This window comes from Anas acuta, chromosome 4, assembly GCF_963932015.1.
Source record: "Anas acuta chromosome 4, bAnaAcu1.1, whole genome shotgun sequence".
NCBI lineage: Eukaryota > Metazoa > Chordata > Aves > Anseriformes > Anatidae > Anas > Anas acuta.
In genome coordinates this window covers 42,527,904-42,547,503 of record NC_088982.1, presented here as the reverse complement: position 1 = coordinate 42,547,503, position 19,600 = coordinate 42,527,904, and the positions used below count along the sequence as shown (strand labels likewise).

Below are 19,600 nucleotides of genomic sequence, written 5' to 3'. Positions count from 1 at the left end.
ACAAAAATATAGCTTATGAAGTTTCAAAGACATTTTGCAGACAGCTTCAAACTGACACACGTATTGCATACAAGCAGCAAATGATAACAGAACTTGTTCCAGACCAGGACTTGTTCCTTTACTACAGAGCTCATTCGTTTACTTTCAAAGGGAAGCAACAATTCCCTTTTACTAGATAGCGTATGTTGTTTTGATTCATGAGATTAAATTTTTAGGAACATTCTGATAACACTTCTTCCAGCCTCTTTTCAATGGAATCCAAGCCAAATAAATCAGAGGAAGTACTTCAGCAATAATAATGCTGAAAAGGTGCCTGCCAGAGAGACAGGGCTAACAGCATCTTCCATCAGAAAAAGGGGGAATCAACTTTCCAGTTGAGGAAGAAAAAGTTACTGCTGAAAAGCATTTCACCGGTTTTGAAAGCATTGTAAGCTTTCCTCTATACCCCAAATGACTGCTACATATAGCCAGAATGCTATTATACCTGTCTCACACCTTTGCTTACTCTGATTGACAATATAGCCAAGAAGGAAAAAAAAAAAAAAGAAATTGTTCTTTTATTGGCAGACATTTCACAAGTTTCCACAGATCATCAAATATTTAAAAATGCAGCCTTATTAGCTGCAGCTAATTTTTAGCTCAGCTTTGGTAAAATGCCAACATCATATTGATCCTGATCAGTTATATTTCAGTTCCATTCATTCTTACATAAATATTTAACTTTCTAGCATATATGAATTATTTCTTTAAGTTACATTTTGTGCTACGCATACCCTCATTAAACTATGAAACTTCAAAAACCGGATAATGGAGACCTTCATTCAAATGCATTAAAAGAAGAGCAGAGAGGGATCCTGTAGGTGATTAACACTTTGTCTTCACCCATGTGATAATGCTAAAACACTGTTATAAGTTCCATTAAAGCTTCTGCATTAAACTACAAAAAGAAGTAGAGAATACCCGAAGTGAAGGACTTACTACCACACTCTCTCTCTTAAATACCAAGATTATATCCTTCAGACAGAACTCTGACCACTATGCTTTAAGAGGATAATTCAAATAAGCTTTAGGACACTTTTGCCCTAAGACGTGCTTTGCTTTGCTGCTCAGTGCTCAAAATCTGTCAGTGGCTAAAGGGGCATAACAACAAATGCCATTAAAAAAGGAAAGCACTGATACGCACATCATTAAGTAAAAATGTTTCAAAAAAGACAAGTCATTTTGATGCATCCTGTAGCCATGCAACACAGGGGCTGTTTGAATTGTCAGCAAAGCTTATAATGATATACACATGCAGTGAAGTACAGACATAGAAAAATGCAGGTTTGCTAGGATACTTAGCTAATCAGTGCCATATATAGAGCAGTCTTACCAAAGTCTAATAAGCCTGCTTCTCTTTTTTTTTTTTTTTTTTTTTTGATTGTTTATTGTTTTGGGAGTCTGTCCCCATCCCCCAAGAACATAATAGCCAACACAGCTATTTTATCAATTCCTTTCATTTCCTCTGTAAATAAATTACCGCATTTCTCCTCATTTTTTAGAGTCATGAATCTTCCTGTGCACCCAGCAAGCTTGCTCACTGTTGCACTGTATTTCATGTGCTGACTAAGAAATTCAGAAATAAGATGCTGACCATTCCTCAGTAAAATTTCAGGAATATCCCTCCATTAATAGAGTCAAAGCCTATGGTGTGGTAAGACATACTCCACTGTGACGTGGTTTTTATCTTTTTTTTTTTTTGGTCGAATTTATATCCACATCCTTTATTCATTCCAGATAGGAATTGACACAACTAGCCAAACGTAATGTGAAATAAGGAAGCTCCCATGCAATCATATACAACTATTTCCCAAGTTTGTACAAGAAAAGTTTTCCTACCCTTAGGATTTTAATGATACAAAGCATTCATAGATTAATCATCAATAATTCTGGCACAATTTTATTTCTCAAACAAAATCCTTCTGCCTACAGCAAGTCTCTGCAAGATCTCTCTGCTCTTTTCTCAACTATTATTTGCTGTTGCTCCAAAAATAAAAGCTATTACAAGTACAAATGATGATAAAAACCCACACGGAGAGAAGGAATGCCAGGGAAAACAGATCTGTTTTAAAGTTATAAATTGTCAACAACTTTTCTGTAGCATTACTTGAAAAAAGTGGATCCTCAAAACATATGAGGAAAAAAAATAGTACAAAAACATGTCTTTCTGGAATATAAATCTAACTGTAATTAGCATTCTGTGTTAATCCTTAGTAGTAAGTCAACACATACAATGTAATACAATTTATATATAGGCTAAAGTCGTAAGAGAAACGTAGTTTTTCACAATACATTTGCACATCAATATTCTCCGAACTATATAAAGAACATGACATCCAATGCTTCATATATGTTTCAAGGAAAGCCCTTGAATCAGAAAACAGTGGGGTATAAAATCAAGTTCAACAAATACCAACTCTCACCAACCTTTCAGAAATTTGTTTACCTCTATGAATGCTTCTTTTGCATAAAATACATTTATCTACTCAAAAGCCTGTAAAAGGAAGAAGAGCAGCAGCAATACCTCTTGTAATTGTAGCTCTTTCTTCTTAGCTGATAAATTTAAATGCTTTTCTAACAAACTGTAGTTCTTTTCTGTCTCTTTATCGAACTTCTTCTTTTCCTCCTAGACACCAGAACAAAATAACATTCATTTATAAATAAAAATGTAAGAAAAGCCTCTTTCATTATTCTTTTAAAGTTTTCTACTTCATCAAAGAAAAAAGCTCTTTTATTCTTTTAAGTTTCTATATAAAGAAAAGCAAAATATCATACTCCATTAACTAAGGAAACATGTTTCCAACTAATTCTTTTTAAAAAAATTGAAATAAAATCCCATTACATTATCACGGTGAAGTTTAACACGCAAATGAACACTTAAAATTGATTATAAAAAAACTTCTTGATTTATTGTGTTTTTCATTATTTTCAGGGATCATCCACATCTTTTGAATAGAGGACTTCACAAGAAACATCAGTTCCATTAAAAAAAAAAAAAAAAAAAGAACTTTCTATAACTGACTGAGGAGAAGAAAGAAAAGATCATTTGAGTAGGTTGCAACAGGTTCACAGCCCAAAAACCAAAGTGAATATAGCTTCATATTCTGTAAGATTTCTTTATTTTAAAACCAAAGAACTCTGTGCTGAATTCCCACATCTGCTAGACTGCTGCTGCACCCATGACAAAAAAAAAAATAGAAGATAAATCTCCATGGACCATAAAATCATGCTAGCAGAAGAGCATCTCTCACAAGCACACACAAATAGCATTCGCATGTACTAATCATCCATTTGTCTGGTCATTAAAAGCAACATATTGGAAGAGAGACAGACATGAAAAGTTTCTAGGAAATTTGAGTTCTTGGATCTAAGACAATGACATTGTCAAACAACCCTTTCATTTCTGCATTTCTAGTTCCTCAGTTCCATGTGTTAAGACAGAAGTCAGTACTGATTGAATTAACCAACCAGTTTTTGAAGCTATTTTCAGTATGAGTTGCAGCAGAAAATAAAGCTTTAGAAACAGGAAAAAAAATCCTTATTAAAGCACTCACAGATTTGCTCATCAGAAACAGACCAGTTCAATGACATTAAGAATTCTGCATATATTCATGTATATTCATTATATATGCATCTATTCAGCATACTGGTTAGACTCTACACACATACTTGTTCATTTTTTAATCCTAATCTTTCATTTTTAATAATTCATGCAGGTTTTTGTTCTCTGCAGGATTTGATTTTCAAGATGGCATTCCTATAGAGGATCTAAGCTGTTTAAGACTGCTTTTCAGTAAAGGATTTTACAAAAAACGCTTTTTCCTCCATCACATATCTAATACCTTTTAAAAAAAAAAGCCACAATATTTCTTATCAATTGAGAAATGATATAATATGCATGTGGGATTCATTAGATATAACATGTTAGCATACACAGTTTAGAAAAAAGAGGAATGGGGAAAAAAAAGGTGTGTGTTTATACTAGCAAAATTTCCATTGATCAGATAAACATTTGAATGCTACCAGAAAAGAAGAGATATTTACTTCTAAATAGGTAAAAAACAGAAACAATCAGAAACTACACATGCAGCTAGAGATGAGAGCAGTAAAATTTTTCACTGAGGAGTAATTCAGTAAGTTTTTCAGCTTCAAGCACTACAGAGATTAACTTCCTCCCCGCTCTTTTCTTTGTCTTCTTTAACCTAATTCAGACCTTTTCATCAACAAGGGATGCAAAACACATGAAAACACGAGTCAGATTTAACTTTTGTCACAGTAGATATATATGTATTTATTTTTCCTAAGGCTCATCCCATACAATGTTCTAGATACATTTTGGTATTAGAGGGCGTAACACGGTTTTCAGAGCCATGCAAAATTATATTTCCAATGACAGTACTTTGATTATACTGAATAAATATTCAGTTAAAATATTCCAGGAGTTAAATATTTTTAGAGTATTTTTCTCTGTGTTCTACAATTAAGCAAGACCATTCTATTTAAATTCACCAAGAGTTCTGTCCACAAAATGGCCAAATACCAATAAGAGCTTCAACTTCATGGAAAGAGTTGCAGGGAGAGACAAGGGAAGACGCATGCATCCAAACAAAATGTGACATTCAGAATATGTGAATGTAAATTTTCATGATAAAAACATCAGGAACAGAACTGACTAGGAAATGAGTAAAGATCATGAAGTAATTTAAAACATAGCAATTCTTACCCAAAAAAATGGTAATATCCTTTTACACCATAAATACTCTGTTGAAATAATCCATTAAATATACCAATATACCATATAAATGACAATATATTGTATTTAGAACAAATTATTTTTCCTTCAACAACTCTAAATTACGGTTTTTACTGGATGTTGGTTTGAACTTCTGACATCCATAAAAGACCAAAGACCACTGCATTATTAAATTGCAATAATTTATTATCAGAGTGTTTTCCATGCATGAACACTGAAATCAGATTCAGAATATGTTAATCATTCCTGCTGAAGTCAAAATGTATAGCTCACCTGAAACTGAAAGGTTATCTGAGACGTTAGATATCACTGCTGGTGAAGTCATGACATTATAAAATAAAACATCTGCAGAGTGGTAGTTTAAAAATGTACAAATTGAGTTTTGGAACAGAAAATGGGGAAACATTACAGCTATTTACTGCCATTTTCAAATAAGTATTTAAATCTCTAATTGTAAGAAGGAAGGTAGACAGATACAGCAAGGTGAAAATTGTCCTTATTATACTTATCCAATTGCTAGTCTGTACTTAACCCATGAGGCTTAGCTTTATAAATACCAACAATGTAGTGGCAACCTTAGAAAGGTTACTGACAACTTTCACCAAAATAAAAGTACCTTGAATGAGATCCTGTCTTTAGCCACTCCATTGCTATTTTTCCCTCAGTCACATAGAGCAATGAGTGATTTATTTAAAACAATGAGTGATTTTATTCAAGTAAAATAAAAGCAATGTTCACTTTACAAGTTGCATAAATAAGGCTAAAAGCATACAAATGAACTTCTTTGGGTAGTTAATGCGTTTCATCTTTTGATTGTGCAACTGCAAATAAGAATAAAGTGAATCAGAGTTATCCATTAGGCTGTTAGCTATATTTCTCTTATTCCAGACAGAAGAGATAAGGGAGGGGGAGGAAAGAAGGACACATTCTTCTCTTCTTAAGCACACTTTCCATTTGTTTCTGAAGCAAGTTCTCAAAGTAGAAAAGAAGTGTGAACACATGAAATATAAACAACAGTTTCCCTCTGCCAAACACATGTCATTACTGCGCTGCGATCCAAGTAGAGAAATTAAACAAACTTATCATAAAGGCAAACGAGTGACAAACCTTTACAGCTCCTAGCTGCTCTTTCCTAAATCTTTCCAAAGGTTTGATCAGAGTTTCAGTAACACTGAGTGCCTAAAAAAAAAAAAAAAAAAAAAAAAAAAAGAGCAAAGGTTAAGCTTCTGTTGCCAGACAGACAAGTCACTAAGTCACTTTAGCACCATCAATCAAAAGGGGGAAAAAAAGACAAACAAGCTCTGGGGCTTATAAGGAAAACATGGTGGGATACTGAGTCCTAACTCAAAAAAAAATCCTGTCTCTGAGTTCATTTAAGGTTTCAAAATTTCTATCTTGTCTTTCAATTCACTGTAAGGAAAATTAAAACAAATCTAAAACAATTGAACAAATGCAGAAATTGCATTTGTTTGGCTGCAGCCAAACAGTAACTGCTTTACTTGTGCCAGTCTTGCAGATCAGGTCAACAGCCTCCACAACTGAACACCAGAATGTGCCACACAGAAAAAAATAGTTTTCATTTGAGGACATACACATTTCTGCAGCAACGCAAAAACACAGGAAACAGCTGTAGAATGGACAACTGAGGTGTAAGTAATAAGCTTTTAATACACAGCTAAAACCATTAGGAATTGAAATATATATTTCCAAATATTTAAATTTAATTACATTAAGAAAGCTTCAAGTTAACCTAAGTTACAAAATCAAGAGGTGTAGAGACAAGAAATGAGAAATTTAGTTGACTAGGTAAAGTTTAATCTGTCTCTTCCACAGCATCCATCACTGAGCTTTTTAATATGGCTATGAGGCCATTTATCATAAGAAACAAAAAAGAAAACAACATGCCACTTAAAGACTGAAAGCTAGCTTATAAATAAGTTTAAGTTTGGTCTTGCTGTGAACGCGAATTAGAATTTTAAAAGCATTTGAAATTTAGCAAAAGCTGGAATTTCTTAAATACAACAGGAGCACTGAGAAAGTGTAAAGAGCACAGCAGATGTGGAGGAGCAGAGGGGTTCCTTGTGGTCCCAGGCCCAAGGCAGAGCCCCAGGGCACTTCAGTCACCCCAGCCCAGGGCTGAGCTGCCAGGAGTGCAGGCAGAGCTCCCTGGAAGCCCACCTCAGATAGAGCAGAAGTCTTCCCCCCGCCCCCCTCCAAATTTAAGAGGTTTCAGATAAAACACTGCAGGCCTAATCTGGCCTTCTGAAAAGCTCTTATCATAAAACACACGAGGGATATATTAGAGATCTGGCACAGCACAAATCCAAATAGCACTGTCTGCTCCCACCCAGCCCTGGAGCCATGCGGGGATTACTGTGGGAGTCATCTTGCCAATTCACCGTAACCAGAGCAACCCTGAATTTTCAACAGCATGCTAACCTATTTATCTAGCTGGAAACTCAAATATTGGGCAAGTCTGGGCCAAACTAAGCATTGCACAGTCATCCTCAGATATTCCCTAAATTCAGAGCACTTGATCTTGTGGCCCAAACCCTTTCTTTCTGCGTTCACTTCCTAATTTTGTCAGAAACACTAAAAGTACCCTTTAGCACAAACCTGACGGAAGAAGAAAAAGGAGGACTTGACAGCCAGAGAAGTCAAACGTCCCAAAGAGGAACTGAAAAATGCGGTTACAGGAAGGATCCATCCCACCCGGCATGCTGCATCCTATTTACTCAAGCAGTTATTGGGGTCTCTAGGGCATTTTAGGATATTCACTTTTGTGAGGCTCCCAAAACTTCCCTAGAAACTCTGAAGGAGCTGAAAGGAAACAGCAAGTTGTATGTATAACTGGAGCAACCCCAAGCAACATCACCTGAGGCCTTCGGAGTCTCTCTTGGCTTGGCTACAAGGATTCACACAAATCCAAGCAGAGAACCTCTCCAGAGGCTGACAGAATAATGACAGAATAATCCTTCAGTTTGGGAACATTTCAAGAAGTTTGAGTTGTTTCTGCCAGTTTCCTCTCCACTGACAGAGTAAGGGAGGAAGGCTGTGAGGCCTCCTCAGAGAGGAGCCCGGGGAGGATGAGGAGAGCCGCAGGCTGTGGAGGCCTGAGGCGCTGGCAGGTACCAGCCAAGCAGAATGCTTTCACAAAGGGAGGTGCTTAAAGGCAGCACTGAAATGGTCAAAAACTTAAAAATTAGCATCTAACAACAAGTTGCTTCTTAGTTTTTTGAACTTTTACACAACGAAAAGGGAAACATAAGGTCAACAGGCAATGGATGCATGCTGAACATGAAGTCCGAGTCAAAATAAATCCCAGCAACCTGGCTCAGCAGAAAGAAAAAAACATGGGCAGAAAAGGCTGAGGTTCACAAACCAGAAGGGCTGGCTACAAATCACTTGGTCTGCTACACTTCTGTGCGGCATTAACCATGGGAACCACTGAAGGTATTTGTTTGAAGCAGAAAATAATCTTTCAATCAAAATGGGATGTTCCCTCCAAGACAGCCAACAAATAAAGATTCCAGTGTTGCCAGTGGTAAAATAAGCCAGTAATTCTTTCATTAAAAGAAAAACAAGCCTCTTCTCCTTCCAAAAAAAAAGTTTCTCATTTTGCTCAACAAACTTTTGTAACAGATGCCTCTGCAGCAGAAATTTGCCTGCCCTGCAGGTATTTATGATTTGTCACCCCCTTTTGCTTTCTCTGAGCGGGTTAAACAGCAGTGCTTATGAGTATTTCTTGGTGAAGTGGGATTTTGCAGCTCTTTGATCATTCTTATGGAGCTTCACACCGGGCCCACATATAAAAATATAGGAGGAACATTTCTTCCTCACCGAAAGGAGTGTGAGAGTTTGTACATACAGAAGCTGTCAACCAAGATGTGACTGGTACATAGTGAATTAGAGATCTGTTCTTCTGACTCATATACATGAAAACATTCATAGCTACAAAATGCACAATATTAAATTACAAAAGGAGGAATTTGAAGTGTTTCCCAGTACTTAGAATTCAATGCTTATCATAAAGAGATGGAAAAAGTTGTTTTCATTCCATAAATAAGTACACATTTTTATGATATTATTCATATTTATAACTTGGGAACTCAAAAGACACTACTTTTTAAAAAAAACTAGATAACAGATAAGTAGAAAAAAATATTTCCTCAGTACATAGAAATAAGCAAAAAAGCTAAGGGCCCTTTGAATTTATTTATTACACACCCTTCCCTTAAAGAAGTTTACATCAAAATCCATCCACCACTTTCAAGAAAATATATCAGGAATTCAAATTAAATATTAATTAATAACAAACTGCATGTTCCTGCCTCTTTCAACAACTTTTGTATGACTCTTGAGTTAATTTTTTATTCTACACACAAAAATCTTTTCTGTTCCTTATACCCCTAAGTTACCCAGACCTACCTGAAAGGAACATATACCCGATTTTAAATTCCAGCAAGCAAACTATGGTATGTGTAAGCCCTAAGTGATCAATATAAAGAGGTCACGTCTCAAGTAACACTATCTTAATCAGCTTTATGAACGTCAAGGTTTCACAAATGCTTTCAGAAATGTCTAATGCAATATGCACACATGCCTTGGACCGAATACCTGAAACTGCTTATACTATTTCTATTCTGTTTGTTGCAACTACTGACAGGCCAAAGAATTAAACTTCATTTTAATGTAAGTCTGGGAACAGCAGCAAAAAAAAAAAAAAAAAAATCATCATTGCCAACATCACTTCAGGAGATCCCCGTAACCAACATTTCCAACAGTATCTTGAAGCAGGCTTTCAGCTTTGGATATACCTCCTAATTTCAGATGCCCTTACAAAACTTCACCTGCTCAGGCAGAGACATTTTACAGAATGGTGATAATCCTGACTTTTACAGCTCCATATATTTCAAAAGAAATTTGTAACAGGTTGCAGATTGAGAGGCCCAAGCCAACATTTTCTACAAGCAGTCCACAAAGGCACAGACTAAATCCATTAGCAAGTCCATTTACATTTCCAGCAGCTTGCCAATTAGTCACTCGAGTCAACAAGATTCAACAGGTAACTCACCAGCCAGTGCCAGTCCACAACCGACTTCATTTAGCCTGTCTTTTTTTTTTTTTTTCCTCTTCTCAGAGAGGGCGGGAGAATGGCTGTTTAGGGAGAAACTGCTTCCCTGAACACCTCCTCCCATGCACTGGAACCTGCCAGACAGAACCATCCACCAGCGCTCAAAGCTCTCTGCATGCTTTCTCACCCTCCAGAGCAGTCTGTCTGAGAAACGCAGCACCAACAGGTTCCCGCTCCCCTTGCGGCCACAACCAGGCTGTCTTGCAGAAGAGGAAGGCTGCTTACATGGGCTGTGAAGGGACATCAACCCACGAGAGCTGTCACAGAATCTCAGCCTGGCCTCTGTGGTTACAAAGGTGAGATCAACCAAAGTTAACCAAATTTCGGTTTGCAAGTTATACAAATGCAACTATGGTCTCCCAGCATTCATCCTAAAAATGACTTCAGCCTTTACTGAAAGAACTAGAAGTTAAACATTGTTGGTCAATAAACCCTGGCAGTGAGAAATTCCTGCACTGACCCTACTCCATTTTGAATCCAAGCATCCTCCCACACAAAAGAGGCTTACTAAAAATGGCAAAAAAAAAAGCCATAAACATGTACCTTGCTACGGACTGCACAGTGACACAGGGGTACCTACTTCCAAAGCCTCATCAAAGGAACTGGAATGCACACCACATGCCAAACAGCAAGACAGGGTGGTTTAAAGTTTCCCAGTGCACTGACTGGGAAGATTTATTTGTGGACAGGGGCAGGATTGTCTCTCCCTGTCAACAAAGCAAAGGAGGAGGCCCACAGCCAGCAGGGCAGAGCTCGTGAAACTGAGTAAGTGTCAATGAAACTGGATCTGGGAAGGAAGTTTTGCCCTTCTCAATGTAACAGAGAATGCGGAAAGGAAGACACAGCTAACAGTGATTCAATAATAAAGTAGGTAACACTGCTGCTAAATAAAGAAGTGTACTTTCTAATAAAGAACTTTACTACCTGCAGCTGCATTTCTGCTCACAGAGGACATACAGAGCTCTTTGTGTTCCTTGTAAGGAAGTGCAACATTCAGCCTAGTACAAAAGGTGACTTTCTGGGATCTCCAATATTTGGGTGCAGGGGAAGAAATGGAAAAAAAAACGCCTCTCCCTCTAAAAAATCTCTTCTGCTACACGCCTCAATTTGATAATGAAGTTTCTGGAAACATTAAACTCTGTGTCTGAAAGCCTGTGTTACGTAACCGCTCAGATACGGCTCCACTGCAGAGGAAGTCAAATGTTATTTTCAATCGCTTCCTTGCAAAGGTTTAATCTCCATCCTTTATTTTCCCATGGGAACATGATTTCCTCTTACAAGAACACGCTCCCAGTTAGCTGTACCAGACAGCTCTCCTGCCAGTACGCCCTGCAGACATAGCGGCATCTCTCTACCCACTCTTCAGCACCCATTTTGTACTTAACTGGAGCACTGACAATTGCACAACCAACACCCAAATCTATTCCCCTAATCTATGTGCTCATTTTCAAGTGCACATTTTAACCTTGTAAAATCTTCTGGATTTTCTCACTGCTCTAGAGCTTTCCCTGTAGCTTTACAGTCTGAAATAAGAGCAAAAGCCTCCCTCAGTCACACACTGGGACTGAAAACAAGGGTATTTGAGAAATTTGGGTGTTAGAAGGACTAGAGTCTACAGACTAAAGGATTTTAAGGGTATATCATCGCATATCAATAGCTGTGTCTTTGCATGTGTGCAGAAGCTATGAAAATAGTACTGAACATCCAGTCCTCTGGGTTCATTGCTTCTGCGGGAAAACATCTGGTAATAAAGTGTCAGACAGGTATTCTTGGATACAATTTATTTTGTATATTTTCAGCATGCCATGAGGTACCTGTAACAAAACAAATCAATTTCCTCGTAGATGTTCCAGAAAACTACCCCTGGGGTTTAAAACAGTGACTTTCAGAAACTGTTCCCAAAACCAAACCCTGCTTCACAAGCTGTGGTACTGGCACACTCCTGTTCTTCATACTTAGCTTTGTTTTTGTTTTGTTTTCTTTATTTAAATGCAGCAGTCTTGGATTACAGATGGTACAGTGGCAGGACTCCTTTGTCCCCTTTTGTCAAAGGTTCTTTCCATTCAGTGGAAGTTTATGACTGACCTAAAGGACAGATGGTTAAAAATGCCTCCTCTGACCTATATGCTATGCTGTGCTCTGAAAGAATGTTTGCATTGATACACTTGCCATGAGACAGCTGGCTTTGAAAAGTTAAACTGGTATCATAAGCAGAGAACACAAAAAGAAAATTACTTCATTTTAAATAGGAAAACTAAATGAAGACAGTGGTTTGTAATAAAGATTACTTACAAGAAATATTTAATAGTCATGTCTTTTGAGTAAATTTATTCTTATTAAACGCATCCCACTATTTAGAGAAATACTACGAAACAATAAACATAACAAGTAGGAGAAGAAATACAGACAGCTTTTTCCCATCTGAAATGGATGAAAGCTTCCAGGAAATAGCTCCTTTTAGCAAATCCAATATGCCAGAGCTCAACAGTGTAACACACCCAACACTGGCCGGGTTCACATAAGAACAGAGAATCACTCCCAGTCCACACTTGGGCTGTATAAAGATCTTGACAAAGCAAAAAGGCTACTCTGAAAAGGAAATAGCGTAATACTCATTTTCTTTGTTCATGGCAAAGCTCATAGTTGAGTAAAACAATGCCACTGAACGGCAAAGAATCTAACAGTGAACAAGAGCTCCAGTGTTTAGTCAAGTATGAACTGCTCAATTATTGTCAGAGCTGTTCTCCACGAGAAACAGTGGTGTTATTAACAACCAGCAAAACCCAAACTGATGAAAGTTTTACAACGCAAATTCCAAACATTTCCCATTGATGAAATAACAGAATGAAAATGCTCCAGTGAGTTACATTTTTTAAAATCAAATCAGACAGCTTGCAGGAAGGCAAAAAAAAAGGGGGGGGGGGGGAGGAGGGATCTAGGTCCTGTGATTAAAGTTATTAAATGCCGCTCCTGAGAAATTGAATTATTTGTGCTTCTATTTCCTCACCTGAGATGTTCACTAGGCTGTTGGCAACCTAATTTTTCAGAAGTGGTACACAATTACGTATTTTTTTCACTGTCTTGGCACACTTATTTAGCAGCCTGCATTGTCAAGGGATTTAACAGGATCTAAACACACAGAATACCATAAAATGCCGTGAGCTCTGATTGAGCAGATCTTGTACACCTTACATTGAAAATCCAAAACTGTTGGATATTTTTTACCTAGATCAGTGAGTAAAACCATTGTTCCTTCACAGATTTCTTGAGATTACTTTGAAGACAGATTAAGATTTATGAACCCTTAAATATCTACATGCTGAGGACCAAGGAAAAACACAGAAAAATTAATAGCACCATCTTCACAGCAACATAGGATCAGTGTAAACCAAATACATAGCCACTGAACAAAAGGTAATAGTAAGCTATTCATGAACGCTACTTGTTAAGTGAGCACTTCACCTGTGAAATAAACTCATGTATTTAAATACTTTAATCATAAGAGGTTAGTATTGTATAACATGAATAAGTGTGAGTACATATTTGCACAGATGATTTAAATTTTACCTTTAACCTTTTGAGTGTATGCCTTTCAACCTTAACTTCTTTTAACTTGGGAAACCGCAGCCAGGAAACCTCTCCCCCCCCCCCTTTTTTTTTTTTTTTTTTAAAGTCACTGGAGGTAGAAGAAGGAAGACAATAGAGAGACTTCACCAAGCTATTTTCTTTAAAAAAATCAATACAGGTGCATTTGCTTACATTCCTGATAGACTCTGGGAATAATAATTCTTTCTAAACAATGCATTTGCAAAGATGCTATTTTGAACTAGACTCTGACAGACTGGTGAAACTGATTAAAAATGCAAAAGGATTTTCAAGAGGAAAGACTGCAAGCAGTTTTATGAAAGGTAAAAAAAAAAAAAAAAAGTCCTATTTAATATGAAAAACGGTTAAAAAAATATCATGCTCAAGAATTAGAACTTACCATCTTTTCTAGGAGATACTGAAAGGAATAAAATTGTGCCAAAACTAGCAAATAGAAGAGATCACATCAAAGTAAATTCATATTGCCTTAGAGAACTAACAGGAAATATAATGAGGTGAATATAATTGTAACAAAAATGCCATCGAAAGTGAAAATGTGATGAAGTAAAAAGGAAATGCACAATTACTTGGGATAAAGTTAGAAAGACTGAGGCAAAAACCTGTTTTATTTGGGAGGGAGCAAAGAAATCCATGAGGAAAAGAGTTTGTTTATATATATATATATATACACATACATACACACACATACACGTATATATAGGTATTTCAGAAAACAGTGGGAAGGGAAGCTATAAAATCATTATTCAACTGGAAAGAGTTAAAAGAAAAAAGCAATTGACTCTAGAACAAATTTAAATCTTAATAATTGAAGAAAAATATCTCAGTTAATTCTAACAAGCCATCTAACAAAGTAGAACAGCTGGATGTTAAGGAGAGTAAGGATTTCTTAATAATAATTACGTGTATTCTTCTTATATTGCATAGATGAAGAATTAATTACATTTAATTAGAAGAGGCTTTGCTTTAGATTAATTGAAGAGCACAAAAAGCACATGAAGGGGAGAGGTAGCAAGCTGCCAGAGCATGGCAGAAGAGCAAACAGCAGCAGCTTTAAAGGAAGAAAATGCAGAAACTGATGAATGGATCAGACATTCCAGTTCCAATCCTAAGTCCTGGAATGGTATAGAAGGTAAAACACTATGAATTGGTGAAGAATGACAATTTCCTGTTTGAGATCAGCATCGTAGCCAACCTCCTCTATTAGTTTTTCAACCCACCCCACAATTTCAAAAGCAAAGGTGGTGACCTGGTCTTAACAAATAAACCATGAGAAGAACGAGGAAAAAAATAGTTGAAAAACTGTTGAGAAATAGATATTTGGCTAAGAGGATGTTTGAAGTAGAATCTAGTTTCCTGCATGATCCAGTTTTCAGTAACAATTTGTGGAATGACTTACAAATAACTCCACCAGACTAATGTACATATGGAGTGACTTAAATCCAAGAGAAAGTGTCAGAGCTTCAGAAAACGGGACTCCAAATAATTTTGACATGAGAGATGTCTAAACTACTTTGAAAGGGTAGCAGTCTTCCAGCCTTTGGAAGGGTAACAGTGAAAATTCTCCTATGAAGGAAAAGTGATGAGTTTTACTCCATGAATACAGTAGAAAAGGCCAAAAAAAATAAATTTAATTTGCAGTAAAAGGAGACAGGACAGATATCTGGGGAAAAAAACAAAATAACAACTAAACCTCAGAGTGAAACTAGAAATATAGTTTGTCCCTGAATTTTATTTCTTTTTTTTTTTTTTTTTTTTTAAAGTACAGTTTAGACAAGCACTTATCAGGGATGATCCAGGTACATAAGACCCTACTACAAATCACACCTCTGAAGGGCTGCAGGCAAAATCCATCCAACTCACTCAGCGCTGACACAGGAAAAAGCTAATGGGACAGGAGAAGAGCCACTGGACAGACCTGAGAAATCACTGGACACAGCACCCAACAGGGAGAGAAGCTGACAGAAGTTACTGATGGTGCCATGAGGGCTGCCTGGACTTAACCAGCATGGTTAAGGGGAACTAAGTGAGAGACAGCAGAACTCTGCAGGCAGCTGAGTAAGAGGAACACTATAGACCTCTGAGGGAGTGGAAGCACGCAAACATCAGGGTCACAGCAACAGAAGTACCACCCACTGCTGAGATAACTGAGGGAACAGTAAGAGCAGCATCACATTTGGGCATCAGTTACCAAAGCTAGAATCAGCAGAGAACGCTGGATAGGGGCAGGTTGTTCACCTGGGAGAAGACTGGTGAAAGAAAGGGAAGTATAAAAGGTGGTAAAAAGGAAGGCCACAAATGAGGAAATGGAATAATCACACACCAGTCATGCAATCAGTGCTGTCAGGGGATGCCCTACCCCCAGGAGGTGCCTACCATCAGCACAGCTTAAATGAGGTCAGCGAGCCAAATCTGTTGTTCCCACCATATCACAAAGACTCAAACCTGCTTCAGTCAGGAGAACTGGGGTTGGGGGAGGGCTGGTGCCCTCCCTGCTGTGTGGGAGAAGAGCTCGACAGAAGGACTGAGCATCTTAGCATCACTGCATTGGTGCCTGCTCATCCCCAACCTTTTCCTCGTAACTTGGAAGGGTCCCATTCAACCCTGCACTTCCATGAAACTGCTGCACTGCCAAAAGAATGGAATGTAAGCCCTAGAACTCTACTCATCCTTAACACATTAAAAAAAATCACTTCCAGAATATCCTCAGGGACAAAATGACCTCTTTCCTCTCTGCCTTGAGGAATGTCACCAAGCTATGGTGCTATGGAAAAGCGTAATTTGTTTTTATCTTGGCCACTCCGTAACAGCTCGGTGGAATGCTTGGATTAAGGCCGACCTCCCCTTTCACAAGCCACTAAATCCTTTGACAACTGGGACATGATTCTGGCAGCCTTTGGAAGGGGTGGGAGAAGTCATACAACCATGAAGCGCAGGACTGAAACATCTGAATTAAATTATTAAATATCCACCAAATGAACACTTGGTAGACAAACAATAACCAAGTGAATTTATAGTAAACACTAACAAAGTTTTATAGACTCTAGCTTCATCACACATCATACTTTCTGAAAAACATGAGAATTATAGGTGATAAGGATCTCATTTCACATATAAAACACACTTGAAATTGTATTTAATTTACCACGTGGGTAAGAAAAACTTAACCTTCTTCTCAAATGCATAAAAATTAAAATGCACAGCAATATCTGAAATGCCTTAAGTTTCATAATTATTCATGGATTTCTTTAGGCTTATTTTATATGACTGAAGTTTCTCATCTGCAGCACTTAGAGCACTGAAGTGAGCAGTCAGAAACCTCCTGGTCACCTTCAAAACAATCAGGGAAAAACACTCAGTGAACAGCTAACATGAAGGAGACTGGATGCTTTTGAAAAGAATCCTGCTATCATATTTACATCTTAATAGAAACTGTTTGGATCTCTGACATGATTCCAAACATCTGAGTTCAATTTGCCCTCTTATTCTCCATGGGAGTATCCCTAGAGTTCATTTCACTGTTCAAACACACACTGAAAAGTCAAAAAAAAGTCAGAGCAGCAGCTGAAAATGATCTTCACCAATCACCACACAATCATTTTCTCAGAGACTTATGCCCACTGTTGTACTAGCTGACTCTAAAAGCGATACATAACATTTCCAAGATGACAGATGCAGTGAACAGGCCACACATCTGGTAACTCAAAGCATATCGTTTCTGTCTGGAATTAAATATTTGCCCCACCATATTTCATACTCCCCAGTTGTTGTTTTTAATCCAACTACCACTGTTCTAAAAGATACTGCATTTCATACTTTTCTTATCAAGAAACTTACAGGAATAAGCTTTCAGTGTGATAATACCTTCTGTGTAAGCATGGGCAGCATACCAAAAAATTAGTAGTACTGTTTTATGGCATTCAGGCTGAAAAACAGAAGTGTTTTCACTATACAGAGAACATTGGATTCTGCAAAGCCTACTGTGTTGGTAATCTGTCACTGCTGAAGATCTATTGACACCATCATTGAAACATGCCACATTACTCTCAAGTCCTCTCCAAAACCTGACATCAAAATACAGACTGGAAAATAGCATGACAGGCTAGGAAGTATTTTTCATTGCAGAAGTTTCCCAAAGAATTTCACTAATTAGATGTACGTAACTTCACTAAAATAAAATACAGGAGTGGCTGGCAGGAAAAAGCAGAGCAAACGCTGTACTTCAGAATTACAAGGAACAAAAGCAGCACTATTACATACTGGAGCAATCCCTACAATTTGGCAAAGCAAGATACTGAAAAGTTGTCTCATAAATAAAGACACTATTCTGCAGTAATTTGCAAGGAACCACACAGCCCTTAGCCCCAACCCAAATACAGTTCCATATCCAAACAACATACCAGGACATAATACCGTAACATCAATATTATTGGGCTTAAGACTGCCACAGATAGAAAAATCTGCAAAAATTTTTCACCAGCTTTCTTGCTTGTCTACATCCTCCTACACTGCAGGCAAATCTTCTGTCAGGAAATTAAAACAGCAAAGGCACATTGTAGAGCTCTTAGCCCATGGTCGACACGCAGCCAACCTGACCCCGATGACACTAAAACCCTAAGCAATCACAGATATGTGAACAAACACTCCCATCTACACAACCAAGCAACTAAACGTTTGCATACGCAAGTCTCCACCAGACTGCCTGCCTACGAAGAAGAGGGCTGTAAATCTGTTACTGCATCCAGCCAAGAGACTGCATCCCAAATACACCTGAATCTTGAAGCTGGTGCCACAGAGATCCTGGATCCAAATCTGGCCGGCTTCCCAATCTCACATGTCCTCCTGCACGTACTATTGTGTCTTCCATTGTGCTTTTTTTTACTGTAACAGGTAAAAACCACCATGGTGCTTTTAGACTTCACCCCAGTCACAACTTGTTGGGGTACTACCATTTTAAGCCAATTCATAGTTATCTGTCGTTATCACGATAGCCTTCTTTAAGAGGTAGCTGCTGCCTCTAATTTCAAACTACAGAGCAAAGACTGCACAGTGAGAGCTTCCCCTGTTAAGTTATCAATATGAATGGCCTGGTGGTTAAAAAAGCAGCAAGCAACTGCAACTCTCAGCTCACACAAACAGCTTTTTAAAATGTTTATTGAAACTCACCAAAATTTCTCTTTGTTCTTCCAAATTTTTTAAAAAGTTTGAAAACTCATGAAGTGATGCATCTGTAATACAAAAACAGAAAAAAAAAAGCTTAATCGCGTTACCAAGATGTCATGGCAAAACATAGCCATTTATAGTCACTTCTTACCTACCTATATATCTTTCATCGTCTGTCTCTGCATCACCAATGAATTCAAATTTAAAGTCTCTCAGAGAATGTGCAAATTTTCTTTGGGCTGCAGAAAGGTCTGGAAAAAAAAAAGAACAGATTGAAGGTTAGAGAATCATTTTAAGAAGGTTGGAAAATCCTCCTATCCCTGATCAACTTTTACAGGGAACTCTAACAGGTCTGCCTAAGAACATTACAAGATGCATCAAGTATTGCCTAAGCCTCTTCTGGTCTCATCTGGGAACTTGTCATACATATTTCTTTATACAAGGCCACACATTACAGAGCAGGTATGATCATGGATATAGTATCAGATCTATTCTTATGCTTCACTACACCACAATTAAGGCCACAGGCCACACAAACAGATCTGTAACTACAGAAGTTTAAGCCACAACATGGAGTAAGTTGTGCCAGCAAAAGGATTCTCTGCTAACCTAAACTCGCTAACTCATTTGCTAACACAAACACAGATACTAGGATTTCATACCTACTTCACATAGATAGCTCTGCTTGTGAAACGTTATATACATAAACCAAATTATGTATTACATACATAAACCAAATTTAGAAGAATTACTACACTGGAACTAGAAATTTTATGGACTTATAACTATGCCAAAAGTTGTAGGCACAGCATTAAACTTATTTTCATATTATATATTTTTATTATTATTAACACCTTTTTCTCCACCCAATTTTATTTTATTGGTGTTGGACAATTTGAGGTCAGAGG

General features: G+C 37.5%; 1 protein-coding gene across 4 annotated transcripts in view; it reads right to left on the bottom strand.

Annotated features, from left to right (window-relative positions):
- ARHGAP10 (Rho GTPase activating protein 10) overlaps positions 1-19,600 on the bottom strand; it is a 143,589-nt gene that overhangs the window by 83,176 nt on the left and 40,813 nt on the right. For 3 of the 4 annotated variants that reach the window (XM_068680922.1, XM_068680924.1, XM_068680925.1), the window contains 4 exons: positions 18,848-18,943; positions 18,696-18,757; positions 5,900-5,971; positions 2,564-2,665 (listed from right to left, as the gene is read on the bottom strand). In XM_068680922.1, coding sequence (XP_068537023.1) covers positions 2,564-2,665; positions 5,900-5,971; positions 18,696-18,757; positions 18,848-18,943 — 332 coding nt within the window. Of the gene's footprint in view, positions 1-2,563; positions 2,666-5,899; positions 5,972-10,053; positions 10,189-18,695; positions 18,758-18,847; positions 18,944-19,600 lie in introns of those variants that run through there. The other variant, XM_068680926.1, reaches the window with a different exon arrangement.